This window comes from Nannospalax galili, unplaced genomic scaffold (genome assembly GCF_000622305.1).
Source record: "Nannospalax galili isolate Female #2095 unplaced genomic scaffold, S.galili_v1.0 scaffold117, whole genome shotgun sequence".
Lineage (NCBI taxonomy): Eukaryota > Metazoa > Chordata > Mammalia > Rodentia > Spalacidae > Nannospalax > Nannospalax galili.
This window is the reverse complement of record NW_008341422.1, coordinates 351,445-371,202: the sequence shown is the minus strand read 5'-3', so window position 1 is coordinate 371,202 and position 19,758 is coordinate 351,445. Positions and strand designations below refer to the sequence as shown.

Sequence of the window (19,758 nt, the reverse complement as noted above, 5' to 3'; positions counted from 1 at the left end):
AAGAACAGTCAGTGTTCTTAACTGCTGAGCCATCTCTCCAGCCCTCTTTTTTTTTTTTTTGAGACAGAGCCTCCCTGGAGCTCCAGCTGGCCTGGCCTGGAACTTGTTGTGTAGACCAGGCTGGCCTTGAACTCACAGAGATCCACCTGCCTCTACTTCCCAAGTGCTGGGATTAAAGGCATATGCCATCACGCCCGGCAAAAATTGTATTTTTGATAATGTTACTAGTGGTCATTTTTCTGTCCTTTGTTTCTGTCACTCCTTATTAGAGGTATTATGTCAATTATGGAGTTTTTATAGTAAACTTGATTATTAAAATTGATTATAAAAATGAATGTATAGCTGGGTAGGTATTCCCAAAAAATGTGTGTCAAATATTGTATGCATTTTCTGACTTCATTAGTTTTCCTTTTCTCCTAAATTGCATGCCACATGAATCAGAAAGTTATTACTAGACTTTAAAAGTCATTGCTTTTTTAGTATACATGTATATGTATGCTCTAGCTCCAGAGGACAGACAGCTCATGTAGATCAGAAAGAGCTGGGACTTCTGTGATATCTAAGATTTCCTTCAGCATATTTAGAATGAACTTTCCAACTGTAAAGCTTGTCTTCCCAGAATATTTTTGTCTCACGTATTCTATAAGTGAGGTTTCTGTACTGGGGACGTGTTCCCTTCTGCTTATTTAATTCCTATTTTAAAGCTTGAGTTGGTATATTAGAGCCAAAAAACTTAGACTCAAGAGACCCTGGGCTTGATCTCTCTGGTCATATTGGGATATATGGTCTCTAGCAAGTAACAAACTCTTTGGAAGTTAGTTTTCTAGAAAAATGAATGCATTTTATTCTTGTCCTTCCCAGCAAATAAGGTTCTGTGACAAATTCTGTGATCTTACAAAGAATAACATGCCTGTTCTGATTTTTGTTTGTTTTAATGGTGCTGGGGCTTAAACCCCCTGTTCTAATTTTAAACTCCAGTAAGAACTTTAGAGAATTGGATAAGTTTATTGAAATTATTCACCAATATTTAGACCAGACTGTTTAGTTATTTAAGGTCTAGCCTCATACTATTAGACTGCCTGGGACTACAAAAAATATATTAATAAATAATACATGTTTCTTTAGGAGCTTAGTCTAGGCAGAAACAGAATAATGTTCGTTAACAAGACCTTACTGGCAGTATTACAATCATTTTTAAAAAGTGAGATATTACAGCTTCCATAAATTTCCCAGGTTGCTTAACAAATAAATGATATAAAATTAAAAAGAGAGGATGAGTCTATTGTATAGTAAAATAACTGAAGAGATGTGCCCACCAGAGCAACTGCAGAGGAAGGCTTAGGGCTGGAATAATCCTTTTTGTAACTTTGACTCAGTGTCAGAGACCGCTGAGGAAAATTGATACAATTGGCTATTACTTGCTTAATTATTGTTTGTTGTGCTTTTTTTTTTTAACCTTTTATGTATGTTTGAACTTTTCTGTGTTAAAAAGGAATGTTTTCCTTATTTTTCCTTGCTGACAATGCTTCATTTGTATTCGTGTGATACACAGTTGTGGTTCAACAAAGTTAAGCTGTGACGTGGTCTAAATAGCAAGTTACTGGTTCTCTAAGGGCCATTAGCAGGAACCATGAGGTCAGTTCTTTCACTGTGCAGAAGCAGAGGCCTTTAAAGGGAGGGAACGTACTGTGGCCACACTGCTAGTTACCAGTGCTGCCCTTGCTACAACAGCAGGTCCCCCAATTTTCAGATTCTCAGTTTGTTCTGCTTTACTTACTCATCAAAGTTTCCTGTCTTTGGTATGAAGCTTGAAAGAACCTGTGAATTTTAAGAAACTCGATGTTACATCCAGTCCTGTTATTTTCTTCAGAATCTGGCCAGCCTATATGTGGGAATGGAATGGTGGAACAGGGTGAGGAATGTGATTGTGGCTACAGTGACCAGTGTAAAGATGAATGCTGCTTTGATGCCAACCAGCCAGAGGGGAAGAAGTGCAAGCTGAAGCCTGGAAAGCAGTGCAGGTACCTGCCTTCCACCCAGCAGTGCTCACATGCTGCAAGGCCCCCACAAGCAATTAGCACAGATTTAGCACTGAGGTGAAGAAACGTGTGGGTTTGAAACATGTCCTGATTTGCTGTGTTGTCTTACTTTTCTGGAATGACATTTTGTATCCTGTCTTTGACAATTGGGACAGTTCATAATTTGCATTTTGAGTGTTTTTTTTTTTTTAAAAAAAAACATGATGGGTCTGGAGAGATGGCTCAGCGGTTAGGAGCACTGACTGCTCTTGCAGAGGACCCGAGTTCGATTCCCAGCACCCACATGGCAGCTATACACCACCCTTAACTCCAGTTCCAGAGGAATCTGAAGCCCTCTTCTGACCTCTCCTAAAAATTTATTTAGTTCTGAACTTTAAAAATGGGACTACTGTCTATACATTTACAACCTTAACTTTGAAATATTTAGGTAAAATATGGTACAAACATTTTTGTGACTTAGGGTCACCAGTATTTCAAGTTCATTTGTGATTATAAGCAGTAGAATATAGTTTATATTCAATATGTTTTAAATGGTTGGTGTATGTACCCTAGTTCAATTTTAGCACAGATCTGTGAAAGAAATGGGCAAATTGACTAGTATGTTGTGCAGCTATGTAAAAACACTGAAGTTTCCTAACACTGTATTTATTTTCCATTGTAGCATTTCACAAACGGCAGATAGGGTAAGAATCCTGAGTTAGCACACTTTGTGAAAGCCAGACGCTTCGTCATCTTCTATACTTACTAGAATGGTTGTGCAGAGCAGCTTGTTACTCCAATATTGTAGTTATATACTAGTAACCTACTTATCAGTTAAGAGATGAGGTTTATGGTTAAAAAATCAGGCCTGTATCGAAGTGTTTAGCAAATAGCCAGTGATTTACTTTATCTGATCACTTAACACTTCTCCTAGTCCAAGTCAAGGTCCCTGCTGTACAGCACAGTGTACGTTCAAGTCCAAGACTGAGAAGTGTCGGGATGATTCCGACTGTGCAAAGGAAGGAATGTGTAATGGCTTCACTGCGCTCTGCCCACCATCTGAACCCAAGCTCAACTTCACAGACTGTAACCGGCATACACAAGTGTGCATTAAAGGGGTGAGCATTTGATTTAAGATGCTTAAATTTTAATTTAGGGGCTAGAGAGATGGCTCAGTGATTAAACACACTGGCTACTCTTGCAGAGGACCTGGGTTCGATTCTCAGCATCCACATGGTAGCTAACAACCATCTGTAACTCCAGTTCCAGGGGATCTGTTGCTCTCTTGACGTCCGTGGGCATTGCACTACATGGGTGCACTTACATACATGCAGAGAATATACTCATACACATAAAATAAAAATAATTTTTAAAAATTTAATAGATTTAGGAAATTGGTTGACACTGAAAGTTATATAAAGCAATTAGTGTGGGGCTCTGGTTCAGTAATACCCCTATTTGTTCCCCACAAAACCAGAGATGTATAATGTGATGCAAGTGCCTGGTGGCATGCAATTAGCTCCTGACTTTTCTTTCATCTCTGCAATGACATGTGTTTGGTAGTCCCTGCAGAAGCAGGGGAGTATAGCTAGACATATGGTTTTATCTGTACTGCTTTTAAGTTTGATAAGTTAATAAATATATCAGGAGCCTAAATAAAAGAAGTCATCTGATCATTTTCTCTAAAGGTGAAGCCGTTTAAGCTTCCACAGCTAAATATCAGTTTATTCTGTGTAAAGAACACATCATTTTTCTCTGCTTATAGAGGAGACATCATAGCTAACCTAAAACTGAAAACTGACCCTTCTTTTGCTTTCATTTAGTTTTGGTTTTTGCTGTCACTGTTTGAAAAGATGCATAGCTTATTATTTGTATGATCCAGTTCTGATGCACTTCTGTGTTTTTGTTTTTGTTTTGTGATGCTGGAGCTCAGACCCAGGCTTTGCATATGCTAGGCAAGTGCTTTCCCATTGAGCTGCATCCCCAGCTCTGTTTTTTAAACCCCTATTTCTACTTTATTATTTTGACATCAGAAGCTTATACCTGCCTGTTACTATGAACAATAGTTTTGACTGCACAGGGATTAAGTAAAGTTTGTTTTTTTTCAGCAATGTGCAGGCTCTATCTGTGAGAAGTATGACTTGGAGGAGTGTACCTGTGCTAGTTCTGATGGCAAAGACGATAAGGAGTTATGCCATGTTTGCTGTATGAAGAAAAGTAAGGCCTTTCAAGAACCACAGCATGAAATCCTCCAGAAACTATTATTTGTTCCTAAGATGTGTGCATGCGTGCGTGCGTGTGTGTTTGTGTGTGTGTGTGTGTGTGTGTGTGTGTGTGTGTGTGTGTGTTTAATCTTTAAGGACTGAGGTTTATTAGGAGAAAGGGTCTGAGACCATGATGGGGCCAGGTGGGAGAATATTAGAAAGGGACAACAGTATCAGAAACAGCGTAGCAGGATCTTAGAAAGAGGCTTCCCTTAAAAACCCAGAGAGGGCCGGGCGTGGTGGCGCATGCCTTTAATCCCAGCACTCAGGAGGCCGGGGCAGACGGATCTCTGTGAGTTCAAGGCCAGCGTGGTCTACATAGTGAGTTCCAGGACAGCTGGGGCTACAGGGAGACCCTGTCTCAAAAAGATTAAAAACAAAACAAAATAAAACCCAGAGAGGGATAGCTTGATGGGGAGAGGGGGGCCATGATAGTGATGGTAGAGGCCCAGAGAAGAGAGCTCTCAGAGAAAAGTCCTGCTGCCAAGTTTTAATTGTTAAACTCTGATACACAGTTTAGATAGATACTTTTCAGCTAAATATAGTCTGCTTGAGAAAAATTTAAATGTAGCATTACATTATGGTGTTTACAATGTTTTTAAATGATGTACTAAACTGTGCCAGCTATAAGGCGCTCATTTATGTACATAGCTCAGTTTTTTTTAGAGTGGTTGCAGGCACTAAGTCAAGACTTGCTTTTTGTTTACATTGTAATATTTAAGGTGAATTATTAATGATGTTCTACTGAACCAGTGTAGGTCTGTCTGCTTTACATGTCATCTTGATGGTTCTAAGTGGTTCTTTTATTGTCCTCCGTGTCCCATTAGGTAATCTGATCTTGTGTTTATGTTTGGCTCTTCTTTGTCAGTGGATCCATCAACTTGTGCCAGTACAGGGTCTTTGCAGTGGAGCAAGCATTTCAGTGGTCGAACTATCACTCTTCAGCCTGGGTCTCCCTGCAATGACTTCAGAGGCTACTGTGATGTCTTCATGCGCTGCAGATTAGTAGATGCCGATGGTCCTCTAGCTAGGCTGAAAAAAGCAATTTTTAGTCCGCAGCTCTATGAAAACATTGCTGAGTGGATTGTGGTAAGTGTAGTTTTCATAAAGAAACCTTAACTTAAAATGTTTTGAGCAGAGGCCATCAATGTTGGGGGAAAATATTTTTCCCATTTATACAGGAATTACTTTATGTGTAGATCTTTAACATTTTTACTAATTAAATTTTTTTATTGTGTGTGTACCTATATACATGCATAAGTACATGTTTCAGCATGTGAAGGTCAGAGGACAATCCTCAGAACTTTCACTGTGAGATCTAGGGATTGAATCACCTTTACCTACAGTGCCAAATTGCTAGCCCTGTGACTTTAATTGTATCATGATTATTTAAGGGGGCGGGTCATTAGAATTGAATTTCAGACCTATTTTGAAATAAAATAATTGGGTGATTGACTTAAGTTTTAAGATGAGATATTCCTAAAGTTGTTGTATAATGGATGTTTAGAAATACCTGACTAGCCTCACATCCCTCCTGTGTCATTGGCATAGTGGAGTGAGCCCTGGTTTGGGAGACACATAGAGACTCAGATTCTTTCTCTGGCATTGTCAGTTCTGTGATTTCAAATAACTGATTCTTCTTGGTCTTTTATGATCCTATTTTCAACCCTGAGCTAGTTATTTTTTTCTCTTGTGATTATTTCTGACAATACTATAGAAAGCATTGTAAACAGAGAAGGAAATATTAAAAGAGATCTCCACCAGGCATGGTGGTTGCACACCTTTAATCTCAGCACTTGTGAGGTAGAAGCAGGTAGATCTCTGTGAGTTTGAGGCCAGCCTGGTCTACACAGTGATATCTAGGCCAGCTGGGGCTACAGGGATCCCCTCCATCCTTGTCCTCTCAAGTATCTGGAACTACAGGTGCATAACACCATGCCTGACTTGAATGTAGTAATTTTTTTTTCACTTTTCTCCATTGTCTCTAATTTTAACTCATTGAATTATTTAGAATTTTAAGAGTTAATTTGTTTCTATTTTAAAAGTAATTGACATGATATTTTAAGTATCTTAAAGGCTTTTTTTGTATTTTAGTAGATGTAATGAAATACTTTCAGTGAATTAGCAATGTGAAATTATTTCTCATGTTCTAGAACTGATGAATCTGACACTTCTGGGTTTATATAGGTTTAACCTAAGTCAGTGTGGGATAGCACATGTTATTTTACAGTGTTGGCACGGATGCACCACTTTCAAATAGCATGACTCATAAAGCCTGAAGAGTACCCTTGGGCTGCTGCTTCGTGGTGAGCACTAACCAGGTCAAGCAGCAAGACAGCAAATGCCAAGTTCTTTTCACATTATTTGTCTCACTCACATAACAGAATGTGTTGTAGGAATGACAGCTTATGGTTTGGAGTCTTATCAAGCCAGGGCAGTGTTTTTCTAGTTTGTAACGAATGTCCTGATCTTAGAAGCTGTGGAAGAAGTGAGGGGCTAGCTTTCCTGTCTTGTCCAGTGGTACCAGCTCTGTAGAGTAGGAAGAATGTTCACAGTTCAATATTTTATGACTACTGTTGCCATGAAGATGATACTTTTTTGTGGAGAGTTGTTCTGACATCCATGTTTGGGTTTTGCCAAGATACCTTCCATATTTTTGCTGAGTTTGTCCATTTAGGAGATGCTGATAAGCATTCCATAGCTTAGCAAGGAGTCATCTAGTTCTGGAGAAACATCCAGCATTAAAAGTGTTGAGAACCTGAGCCATTATCTCCTGTTCTTTAGCAGAGTTGAGGACATGAATGGTTCTTGTCCAGTTTCTTCACAGTTGATGTGCTCTCAGTATGTTCTTGGTTTTCTCATTTTTATGTTAGGCTTAACATTGCAGAGAACTCCCCCCATCCCCCCAAACATATCATTATATGCCTCCTTCCTTTTATTCCCTGCTATGTTGCGGCTTTTTCTTTTTATTTATTCAAACATAAAATTTCTCTTTTATTATTTTGATAAGAATTAACATTCAACCGGATGTAGTGATGCACACCTTTGATCACAGCACTGGGGAGGCAGAGGCAGCCAGATCTCTCTGAAATCCAGGCCAGCCTGGTCTACAGAAAAAGTTCCAGACTAGCAGGGAAACCCTATCTTTAAAAAAAGATAAGAAAAGAAGAATTACCGCTCCTTTCCACTCCCCTCCCACTATGTTGCCTAGAGTTGTTGACCTGGTATTTAATGTGTAGCCTGAGCTGGCCCCCAACTCTCTGCTGTCCTTCCTCAGCCTCTGAAATGCACTTTCTCATTTTTGAATACATTTCTGCCCTCATATTTTGCACCAGTTTTGTGAATCTAAGTACTAAGTCTCTGACATGTTTCAAATTAAGATGTAGGGCACTGTTTCCCAAATGGTTCACAGTGTATAGTTGCTCTTGGGGTTGATGGTCTGGTTGTGTGCTTTAGCCATCTGGGACATTTGTCGGATTGTGGGAAGTCCTGAAATAAATACATACATTTTTTTAACTTCATTTTCCGGATGAACCCCAGAAGCATTGGTTCATGCCAGGATGACAAGTCATTTGGTGAAATGTTGTCTAAGAACAGTAACTCTTAGTACTAGTTGTTCATCAGAGTCACTGGAGGGCCTAGGACAAATAAGTCAGATCTCTTGGAAAGGTTTTCAGCATCTGCCATTTCAAGCTTTCTAGCTAATTCTGTTAAAGAGCCAGGTTGAGAAGCACTCATCCAGAATGGGGATTGGCATGTTGCAGCAGATAGGCCCTACCTGTTTTTGCATGGCCCACAAGCCAAGAATGGTCTTTACTTTTTAAAAAATGGCTTAAAAACATTTTTTTGAGTTACCAAAATAACATTCTTTCCATAGGATATGAAATTCAAGTTTCTATATTTATAGTTAGCCCTTGATGAGAAGGTGGTTTCACTTGATCATTTGTTTATATGAACAGCCTGGGCTGCTTTGGCAATGAGTCTAGAACAGTGATGACAGCTTAGCCCTCCGACCAGCAGCAGAATTCACCTGGAACTTAATAGAAATGCAAGTAAATTTCAGACTCTACTCCAGACCATTATAGCTGCAGTCATGGTGCGGCAGGTAGTGGTGCATGTTAAAACTGGGGGATCTTTGGTTTATGAATTGTAAGGAGTCCTTTTTATTTATTTATTTATTTATTATTTATTTATTTATTTATTTATTTTTACTACTCTATTATCCTTATTTGCCAAAGATGGAATGTGGTTTAGACTTCTAGAGCCCTTCATTGCCTAGTCATAAAGGTCACGTGTCACATGTGGTAAGCATGCACTGTGTACCTGCTAGAGAAATGCAAGTCCATTTCTCAAATATCATAGTTCATATGGAAAAGAATAGAAGCTGTGCATACTAACTAAAGCTGCATTGTTTTCATGTATTTCATCTGCTGTTTTGTCCTGCTTGCCTAGGCTGAGCCTGAAGGAAACAAAAGGGTGGTAGGTAGTTGCTTTCTGGTTGGCAGGTTGCTGTGGACAGGTGACTGTGATAGATAAGAGAAATATTTGGTGTGAGTCCAGCTTCTTGTTTCTTGTGATTTCTGACTCTGTCTGCCTTCTTCCCCCTCTTTAGATACCTGCTTTTTCATTTTATCTTAAGGTTCCTTTGTTTACTCAGATTCTTAAACACTATTGTAATTAATGTACACTAAGTTTAAGAAGTAAACTTTAAACAAAATAAAAAAAGAAGTAAACTTTGCAGTTCTGCTGTTACTAGTTTTATGTAAGTGACCGTATTGAGCATCATATTTATACTTCTTATATAGTGTCATTTTTCTTAGACTTGATGAAATGTTTGTTACTTCAGGCCATTTTAAAAATATTCTAGGTACCTTTTCTTTGTCCCTAAAGTTTTCCTCAGTACCCTTGTATCTATGACAGATAAGAACTTGGTACACTGGTAACATTTGTGTTTATTGATGAATGACAGTCCTCCTCCTCTCAGACTAACAGGTAATTTATGATCTTTTAAGATAAAACATACTGGAAGCTAGGCATGGGTGACACACACCTTTAATCCCAGTACTTGGGAGGCAGAGATAGAGGCAGAGGCAGAGGCAGAGGCAGACAGCTCTCTATGAGATTGAGGCCAGCCTGGTCCACATAGCCAGTTTCAGGTCAGTTGGGGCTACAGGGAGACCCTGTCTAAAACAAAACAAAACAAAAAAGATAAGGGGCTGGAGAGAGATGGCTCAGTGGTTAAGAGCACTGACTACTCTTCTAGAGGACCTAGGTTTGATTCCCAGCACCCTCTTCTGACTCCATGGCCACTGTAGTACACTGGTGCTCTTACACACATGCAGGCAGTATACTCATACACGTAAAAATAATCAATATTTAAAAATTAAAAGTTAAAAATAAAAATTATAAAAAGATAAAACGTATTGGGACTAGAGAGATGACTCAGTTGTTAAGAGCACTGGCTGGTCTTACAGAGGACCTGGTCTCCCAGTACCCACATGGTGGCTAACAACCACCTGTTATTCTTGTTCCAGGGTATCTGATGCTCTCTTCTGGCCTCCGTGAACATTGCACACATGTGCACTTGCTTGTAGGCAAATCATACACATAAAAATAAATAAAAATTTATTTGTTGTGAATTTCATTCAATATATTTTTGATTATGTTTAGATCCCCTCCCATAGATATCTATACACCCTTCTATCCCCTTCACCAAATTTCTGTACACAGATAGACAGACAGACAGACAGTCAGGTTTGTGTCCCTAAATGTCTTTCAGTGTGCTCCACTGGAGCCTGGTCACCCTACTAAGATTCTCACCCTTAAACAAGACTGAATCTTCCCTTCCCAGCAGTTGCTAGTGTTTCCTCAGGTAGGGTTAGGGTTTCTTTCCCACTTACCCAAGGCATGTTGGGATTTTGTCAGGCTTGAGCTTACATGGAACTTGTCCATATTGTCAGCATTGCTGTGAGTTCTGTTTCCTTGTGGTCATCCACCTCCTCTGGTTCTGACAATCTTTCTGTCCCCCCTTCTGCAATGATCCCCTGAGCCTTAGGAGGCAGAAGTTTGATATGGGTGTCCTATTCAGGGACAAGCACTCTGTAGCCTCTTACTCTCTGCACATTGGCTACTTGTGGTTCTCTGTGTTCATCATCATCTACTGTACAAGGAAGTATCAATCGTGATAGGTATACAGTTCCATGGGATCCGATGCCCTCTTCTGGCCTCCATGGGCATTGCACACATGGGATGCACTTACTTGCAGGCAAACACTCATACACATAAAAATAAGTAAATCACAAAATTGAAAGCTAAAACATGTTTATATTTACTAGACCAGTTGTTGCCACCCCCATTTATAATATATAAAAGGAATATTAGAACATCCCCCAAAGGTGGCCATACTATACCACTGTTAATTATTTAAGTTTTTTTTGCTGTCTTCTTCCCACTTCATGTCCATTTCTCTAGACACTAAATACTGAAAATATAGTATCATTGTCCCTAAAATGCTCAAGCCTTCAGTTTCTCAGATACGTAGTTACCTAGGAAAATCTAGAGGAAGGCCAGGAGCAGTGCTAGAAGGGATGGGAGGTCCTGAAGCTCTCAGATTCCATGTGTACCTCTTGTTATGAACTGGAACTATGCCCTTTTGATGGTTTTCAACCAGATTTTAGCCCTGATTCCACCCAGGTTTTATTTCCTCCAATCATCTTCTTGCTGTTTGTGTTGCTGTTTATTTTAGACTGTAAATACTGAAAAACTAGTGGCACCGAAACTGCTCTATATTGTGTCTCTGTTGTAGGATCCATGTTCACATTGTTTGTATTAGACATGAGTCACCTGTGGTAACTAACCCAGCAAGTTGTTTTTAATGGGCTAGATGCTGAGGTGGAAGGATGTTAGTGCAAGGAACTCACAGTTTAGTTTGGGAGATGGAAGACAGGTACGTAGAAATGTATTTCCAGTTCTGGGTGCTGTTTTCATGGAAAATAGTAGACCCGACCAGAGAAGGCTTTAAAAGGGTTTTCCTTGACTTTGTTTTCTTTTTTTTTTTTGGTGGCACTGGGAACTGATCCCAAGGCCTTATCTGGGTTAAAGAAGCACTCTACTACTCCACCCAAGCCCTTGGGAAGCCCTCTTTAAGGACTATGTTCTTAATGACTGACAGAAGCAGAGGGTATAGAAGTGTTTTATGGAGAAGGGAACGCATGAGGAGCATTTAGTGTAGAAATAGTTACCATGACAGTGCCAGACCTCAGCCTAGGAGGAGCAGAACTTGCCCCTTGGCTCTTAAGAACTGGACCACATACAGGTGACACTCTTCCCAGAGGGTACTTGGAAATGTGCAGTATAACTAAGGGCTCTCCTGCCATTTGATAACTGGGCTCCAAGAATGCTAATCTCCTGCATTACTCAAAATGGCACTGGACTGTTTTGACTGAGAGCAGTCCTATACCCTGCCTTTTGACAGATAGGTAGTCTATTATTTCAGAATAAATTTAAAAAGAACAATAGGAATTCATAAAAAATTTCTGTAAGGAAAAATTAACATCATCTAATACTGAGAAGAATAGAACTCCGCAATTTTTTTTTCTATAGGAAACAAAAAAAATTTAGAAAACTTGACAATCTATGTAGGATACAAGAAGTAGCTTTAAAAGAGTAGATTGTAAGCCTGTAGTTTCCAAGCCAAATTCAGACCTATCAATATGTTTTATATGGTCTACCCATTGTTTTTAGAAATTTTGAGCAAGTTAGCCCATTTAAAAATAGATTTCACATAAAAATTTAGATTTGCAACTTCTCAAAAAACATTTTCAGAAGGAAGGTTGAATCACGTCAACCTTTCCTGCCAGGTAGGCACTGAAGTTTGCAGCCTCTGCCATAGTGAGCCTAAGACGGGCAAAGTAGAGACTGTCACAGACTGCAGAATAAAAATGAAAATAAAGAGAGGGACGGGGCTGGGCTATCCTATGCAGACCTGTGACCTGAGAGTGATAGGAGACTGAGAATCCACAGGCAGAGCAAATCATTCTAGGCCCCCCTCTCTTTCTCTCTTTCTCTCAGTTTTTGAGACAGGGTCTCACTGTAGCCTTGACTGAGCTGGAACTCTTTATCTAGATGAAGCTAGCCTAGAATTCACAGACCCCCACCTGCCTCTGCAGTGCTATGATTAAAGGTGTGTGCCCCCATGCCCAGACCAAGTTCATTAAAACAAAACAAAACAAAACAACTTTCTCTCTCCATTCCCTGTCTTCCATCTTTTTGAGGTGAGAGTGGGGAAGGGTTTGAGATGGGGTCTCATTTAGCCCAGAGTGGCCTTGAATTCTCTATTAGCTGAGGCTGGCCTTGCACACTAATTCTCATGCCTTTACTGCCTAAGTGTTGGGATTACAGGCATCTAAATTCTGGGATTAGTTTTGCTCCACCATATTTGACTTCACTACCTTTTACTTTGGGGAAGGGGTGCTTTTTGAGAGCTTGTCTCCCTGTATCCCTACCTGACCTGGAACTTGCTTTGAAGACCAGGCTGGCCTCAATCCCACAGAGATCCACCTGCTTCTGCCTCTACCTCCCAAGTCTCCCAAAGGCTGGGATTAAAAGCTTGTGCCATGCCTGGGTTTCTTTCTTTACTTTTAAAAAACATCCATCCATCCATCCATTCATTCATTCATTCATTCATTCATTCATTCATTCATGTGTGATGTGTGTGTATGTATTTGGAGGTCAAAGGACAACTTACAGGAGTCATTTCTTTCCTTCCACCATGTAGGTTCTAGGGATCGAACTTAGGTCAGTAGACTTGGTGACAGGCTCCTTTGCCCGCTATATTAGGTACTTTTCCGTTGCTGTGATAGAAACACCATGACCAAAAGAACTTAAAAAAGGAAGAGCTTATTTGAGCTTACAGTTCCAAGAGGCAAGAGTTCATCATGATGGGGAGGCATGGTGGCAGAGGTGGCTGAAGGAGGAGTGGAAGCTAAGCTCTCAATCTTCAAGAGGGCACAGGAAGCAAGAGAGCTACTTGAGATCCAGCAAGGCTTAAGAACTCTCTAAGCCCACCCCTAGTGACATGCTTCCTCCAGCATGGCCACACCTTCTAAGACCTCCTAAAACAGCACCACCAACTGGGACAAAATGTCCAAATACTTGGAGCCTATTGGGAGAGGGGGGTGTTCTCATTCAAACCATTACACCTGCTGAAACATGCTCCCCCATTCTTCTTGAACAGTTAATTTCTAAATACACTGAGGTCATGCAAGGTAAGAATCCATGCCAGGTGTGGAGAGCTGCAGTGCCACTGACCTGGGTGCTAGAATCTGACATCTGTATGCGATGCCAGAGCCCAAGCACAGGGAGAGGCCTCCACCCCATGTGGAGGGAGGGGTGAATATCATGGGATGTCATTGAAGAAAGGGGGGAGGGGCAGGTAAGAAAGGGCCTACATAGCAGATGAAGGACTAAAAGGAACCAGGGTTCAACAGAGAAATGTGTGGTCCAGGACTGAGGTATTGAAGGAAGGACAAGGTGAACCTGGAATTTCTTGTTTGCCAGAAAATGAGTGCTTAAAGAATGGTGGGGAGTGTTGAAAATAACCCATAATAATAATAGTAATGAATTATAGCCCATTGGTATAGGATACCCCAGCTGAATGAGTAGATTGATAGTTGATGAACATTGACATTGTTCCATATTATATCCCTACAAAATGCTCATTGATTCTGTAAGAGGAAAAAAAAATTCTCCTTTTTTTAGTCTGGCAGATAACATCCTAATCAGGTAATCAAGATTAGCATCACAGTAATAAAGACAGAATCCTGTGCCATCAGACAGGACAGTGAGAACACAGTATCATTCCTGATACTCAACAGAGGCTGGCCCCAAATCTAATCATAAGGAAATACTAGAAAAATCCATTCCATACAGAACAGCGGCCCTGAAAGTTTCAAAAGTATCACAGTCTTAAAGGCCAGAGAGAAGCTGTAGGACTTTTCCAGACTGAAGGACATCAGAGGAACACTAGCACATGATTCTAAAGGAGATAGTGTTGGGACAGGTGGCAAAACCTGGGTGAGTCTGGTGTATATCACTGCTCATGTTCTGATTTTGGTGCTCACTGTCTATTAGGGAAACATTCTTCTGTTGTAGGATGTCGTCTGTGTATGTGTCCCAGGGATCTTTCTATCCCTACCTCCCCTGCACTGAGATTGTAAACACATGCTTTCACATCCAACTTCTTACATGAGGGTTGGAGATCTGAAGTCAGATCCTCATACTTGCACAGCAAACACTTTGCCACTGAGGCCTGTCTTGTGCGAATTTTATGCTAACATGTTCAAGGGAGCAGCATGATGCATACAACTTATTCTTGGGTCAGATTTTTTTGTGTATGTGTGTCTTTGAAACAGTATCTCCCTGTAGCCCCAGCTGTCCTGGAACTCAGTATGTAGACTAGACTATCCTTGAACTCACAGAGATCCGTGTGCCTCTGCCACCCAAGTGCTAGGACTATAGGCATGTACCACCATGCCCGGCTTTGGGTCAGATTTTTAAAAGTTCGCTATACTTGTGGCTTTTCTTTAAGTTGGAAATTTCAAAATAAAACAAAATTCTTTTTCTTTAATGTGAGAGAGCTTATATATACATACAGAAAGTAGCTGTATTTTGGCACAGCGTGTATTTTTATTTTAGGATCTGAGTAAATCATACAGAGATAATAAGTTGTTTAATGCCCCAGATATTTCTCAATGAGAGTTTTGCTAGAAATAATTCGCAGCAATTGCATATGTGCTACAGTAATCTGTAATAAAGTCAAATGCGGATTCAGAATTTGAAAGTTGTAAATATTTTATATGATGGTTTAAATCTGTTTATTTCCAGGCTCATTGGTGGGCAGTATTGCTTATGGGAATTGCCCTCATCATGTTAATGGCTGGCTTTATCAAGATATGCAGTGTTCATACGCCAAGTAGTAATCCAAAGTTGCCTCCTCCTAAACCGCTTCCAGGTAAGGTAACAGCAAGGATGTGCTTGTGTGAACCAGAACCACTCAGCAGGTAGGGCTGAACTGCCAGTGCGTTTTCAGTAACAGTTATGGAACTTTCTCTTTATGAACTTGCCTGGTGAGTGATTCAGTTCCTGTTTTAAGTGTACTTTTCCAATTCAGTCTAGTTTAACACTAATCTATCTTGAGTGTACAGAAGTAATCTAGTGTATAGAAGTAATCGATTTTGGGTTGATACTTGTTTTTATGTTTTTGACTCAGAGTCTGATATTATACCTTGTTTTTATTATGATAGTTAAGTTGCTTTTAAATTATGCCTCAGTTTCTGTTTGTCATGTCTGTGTTTTATATTTCCTGAGAAAAAGAGGTCTGTCTGTGTGGGTTGTCTTAGTGTAGTCGATTCAGACGGCTAGAGCCTTAGTCAGATAGTACCCACCTCACCCTCAACTGTCTGTCCTTTCCCCTTCCAAGGTGCGTCTGATTTTTCTGCTTCCATAGGGAAAATCTAGTCTTTATGGTTGTGAACAAGACATTGCCTAAGACAGTGGCAGGGAGGTCCAGGGCTGAGCACGACGTCCCCTTCCCTCCTGAGGCAGGCTTGGCTCAGGCCAGGTCGAGTGCCCCACATAAATGGTTGCTTTCTGTTCTCCCTCAGCCACTCTCTGCCTATGTCTGTGTTAGGGCAAGAGAGCCCAGAAGTCATGGTAGGTGTTCAAGGAAATTGATTTGGGTATACTTTCTTTCCCTAAGTTTCCCATGTCGCATTGTGTACTTGTGTCAGCTCAATAGATCTCTAAGGGTCACATGACAGTTTTTAGGCATTGTTACCAGTAGTGGTCCTGTTCAGTAGAGCAGATATTTTACTTGTGTATTGCTTCATTTTAAGAAAATAGCACCTTTGAAAGCTAGTTGTCATTTGTTGAACCTTCATTAAAAAGTGCTAAGTGCTTACAGGAGTGATCCTCAAGTCTTCATAAAGACCAGATGAGTTACTTGCTGTCCTACGTGCAGACAGGCAGTTGAGTCTCAGAGAGCTGAAGTCATTTGCTCACAGTCATTTCTGCATTATAGATTCTGCCCTTAGAACTGTGCTAATCTAGATTAATCTCTCTAATTTTTAAGGCTCTTGAGCACTTGAAATGTGACTCATCTCATTTGAGAAGAGCTATTAAGTACAAAATACGTGCCTGACTTAAAGACAGCATAAAGCTGAAATGTTTTAGCAATTTTTAAATGGAATACATGTTGAAATTGATTTTGACTTGAATTGGGCTAAATGGAATAAATATTAAAATATTAAAGCTGTGTTACATGACCCATGTTCCTTCTGGTCAGTGCTAGAGAATGCTTTTCTTGGTGAAAGAGCAACTTTGCTTTAGAGTTGTTTTACTTTGCTCCACAGGCACTTTAAAGAGGAGGAGACCGCCACAGCCCATTCAGCAGCCCCCGCGACAGAGGCCCAGGGAGAGTTACCAGATGGGACACATGAGACGCTAGCTGCAGCTTTTGCCTTGGTTCTTCCTAGTGCCTACAGTGGGAAAACTTCACTCCAAAGAGAAACCTATAAAGTCGTCATCTCCAGACTAAACCCTCACAAATAGTAGTTGAAGAAAAAAATGGCAAGAGATCATGTCCTCAGATCAGGTGGAATTACTTAAAATGTAAAGCCTGAAAATTCCAATTTTGGGGGGAGGGGTGTGGAAAAGAAACTCAGTTTTCTTATGGACAGATATTTTTAACCTAATGGCACAAAGTCTTAGAATATTATCCTGTGCCCTGTCGTTCCCTGTTCTTCGTTGCTGCATTTTCTTCACTTGCAGACAGACTTGGCTCTCAATAAACTTTTATCACAAATTGAAATATATTTTTTTCAACTGCCAGTCAAGGCTGGGAGGCTCGACCACCTCAACATTGGATACATCACTTGCCAATGTACATACCTTGTTATATGCAGACATGTATTTCTTACGTACACTGTACTTCTGTGTGCAATTGTAAACAGAAATTGCAATATGGATGTTTCTTTGTATTATAAATTTTTTCCGCTCTTAATGAAAAAATTACTGTTTAATTGACATACTCAGGATAACAGAGAATGGTGATACTCAGTGGTCCAGGATTCTGTAGTGCTTTACACAGGCAGTGTTGAAATGAGAATTACTTTCCTTTTTTCTTATGATGGAGTTGGTTCTCCTCTATCTTTTCCTTATCATGAGGCTGCTGTGAGCAGGAACGTCTGTGCTGAGGATCATGCTAAGTGTGATGCCAACTGGACACAGCATCCCTCTGCTTCAGAGTGGGTCTTCATGTAGAGGTCTGGGTTCTGCTTACATATTTTATACTTTCTGATTCAGTCCGTTTTCAAATTGATAGGTGAAATTTTATTTGTGCTTTGGTAGGAATTATATCAAAAATTATTCTTTACATTTGTAGCCTGCTTACTTTGTGTTTTCCATAATCTAAAGTATGCTAATTCTGTTCTTGTCTGATAAGGAAAAGAAAATCATTGTCTTTATTGAAATATTTGGACAGTTCTTCAACCATCACTGATCATTGGTAACCACTAAAGATGACTGATTTGCTCAGCAAGTAGTTGAAGTTGTAGATAGGCCTTCTGACATTGGTTTTTTTTTTTTTTTCCCTCCCCTAAGACATTTTAACAACAGTGAACGTGAGACAGCACAATGTCCCATTCCACACTTCTTTTTTAAGCAGATATAAATAATTGGCATTTTTCAAGAAAGAGAAAGCAAAAGCATTTAATGTATTAACAGGCTTGTGGCTATGCAGAAAATGGAGGGGGCATTACAAAATATGTGAGCTTGTGACATATTTATTGCTTCTGTTTTCCAACTACTTTACTTAAATTAGAAGTGAACAGCGGTGATTTTCCTGGCTTTGCGTAAGGAGGCAAATTTAGGGAAGGTTGACAAGATTTCTGTGTTTGGCTTTTTTTATTTTTTATTTTATTTTTTCCTTTTTTCTTAAGAGTCTAAGGTTTACACAATCACTCTCATAATGTGAGGCGAGCCAGCAAGGCCAAAAACGCTAGAGAAACAATGGGATTCTCCTTGTAAACTTGTACAGTATGTGGTGACTTTTTTCAAAACAGCTTTTTGTACATGATTTAGAGACAAATTTTGTACATGAAATCCCAGATAGACTATAAATAATTCTAAACCAACAAGTAGGTAGCTATGTATGAAATTGCTTTTAAATCCTTTAAATGCCTTTGTTTTTGGACTGTGCAAAGGTTGGAAGTGGATTTGCATTTCTAAAATGGTGACTTTTATTCTGCAAGAGTTCTTAGTGACTTCTTGGGTGTGGTAGACTTTGGAACATGTATACTTTTGCTTGTAATGTTATCCTGTGGTAGGGTTTTTGGCAGTTACGTGCTGCCCTATTTTATTTTGAGTCTAAGTTAAATGTTTTCTGAAAAGAGATACATGCACTGAACTCTTTCCACTGCAAATCAAGATGTGGTAAAAATGAAAAGATCAAGACAAGTGAGATCTAATACTACTGTCAGTTTAATGTCCACTGTGTTTTATACAGTATCTTTTTTGTTCACTTTGGAAATTTTTACTAAAAATTGCAAAAAATAAAGTATTGTGCAAAGATGTAAGGTTTTTTGAAACTTGAAATGCATTAATAAATAGACTTGATGAAATCAACTTGAAGGTTCTTTAACTCTTTGAACTCTAAAAACTATCAGAAGCTTCCCACAGGCAACTTTTTCTTACTCAATGAAGGGGATTGTTAAGCAGAAAGATGGTATCTTTTTAAAATACATTTTTTTATTATTTCTATTTTATGTATATGAGTGTATTACCTGCATGTGTGTAAGTATACCCGTGTTGTGCCGTGTCTGAGGAGGTCAGAAGTGGGTGTCAGATCCCCTGAAATGGAGTTACGGATGGTTGTTAGCTGCGATGTGGTGCTGGGTCTTACTGTAGCTCCAGCAGGTCTAGAACTCTCTATGTACACCATCCCAGACTGGCCTGGATCTCACAGAGATCTGCCTGACAAGTCTGCTTCCTGAGTACTGAGATTAAAGGTGTATGCTATCATGCCCAGCAAAAGATGGTGTCTTTACTCATAGAGTCCACATAGGACAATCCCAGTTAAGTATCATTGTATTTACACATAGTGAACATTAAAAAAAAACTCAGCTAAATTACTTTTCACTATTTCTAGTCAATATTCAGCACTTGTCTTAGTGAATAGCTGAGCCATATTTAAACTTGAGGTTCTTTTTATATGTGTGTTTTCATAGTTTCCAGTGCGAAGTACTTTTTCTTAGGGGCTAACATGTAGGCATGATGGTACACATCTGTAGGTTCATTGCTAGAGAGGCTGAGGTAGGAAGATTGGGGAGTTCCAGTAGGAGAATACTTGCCTAGCATGCACAAGGCCCTGGATTCAATCCACAGCATCCTCACCACCTCTTGCCCCCCCACCCCCACCC

The 19,758-nt window shown here is 39.8% G+C and overlaps 1 protein-coding gene across 1 annotated transcript in view; it reads left to right on the top strand.

Moving 5' to 3' along the window:
- Adam10 (ADAM metallopeptidase domain 10) overlaps window positions 1-18,964 on the top strand; it is a 151,238-nt gene extending 132,274 nt beyond the window's left edge. The window contains exons 12-17 of the mRNA XM_017799089.2: window positions 1,871-2,021; window positions 2,953-3,136; window positions 4,127-4,235; window positions 5,151-5,371; window positions 15,167-15,293; window positions 16,693-18,964. Coding sequence (XP_017654578.1) covers window positions 1,871-2,021; window positions 2,953-3,136; window positions 4,127-4,235; window positions 5,151-5,371; window positions 15,167-15,293; window positions 16,693-16,787 — 887 coding nt within the window. The 3' untranslated portion in view covers window positions 16,788-18,964. The remainder of the gene's footprint in view (window positions 1-1,870; window positions 2,022-2,952; window positions 3,137-4,126; window positions 4,236-5,150; window positions 5,372-15,166; window positions 15,294-16,692) is intronic.
- The last annotated feature ends 794 nt before the right edge of the window (window positions 18,965-19,758 follow it).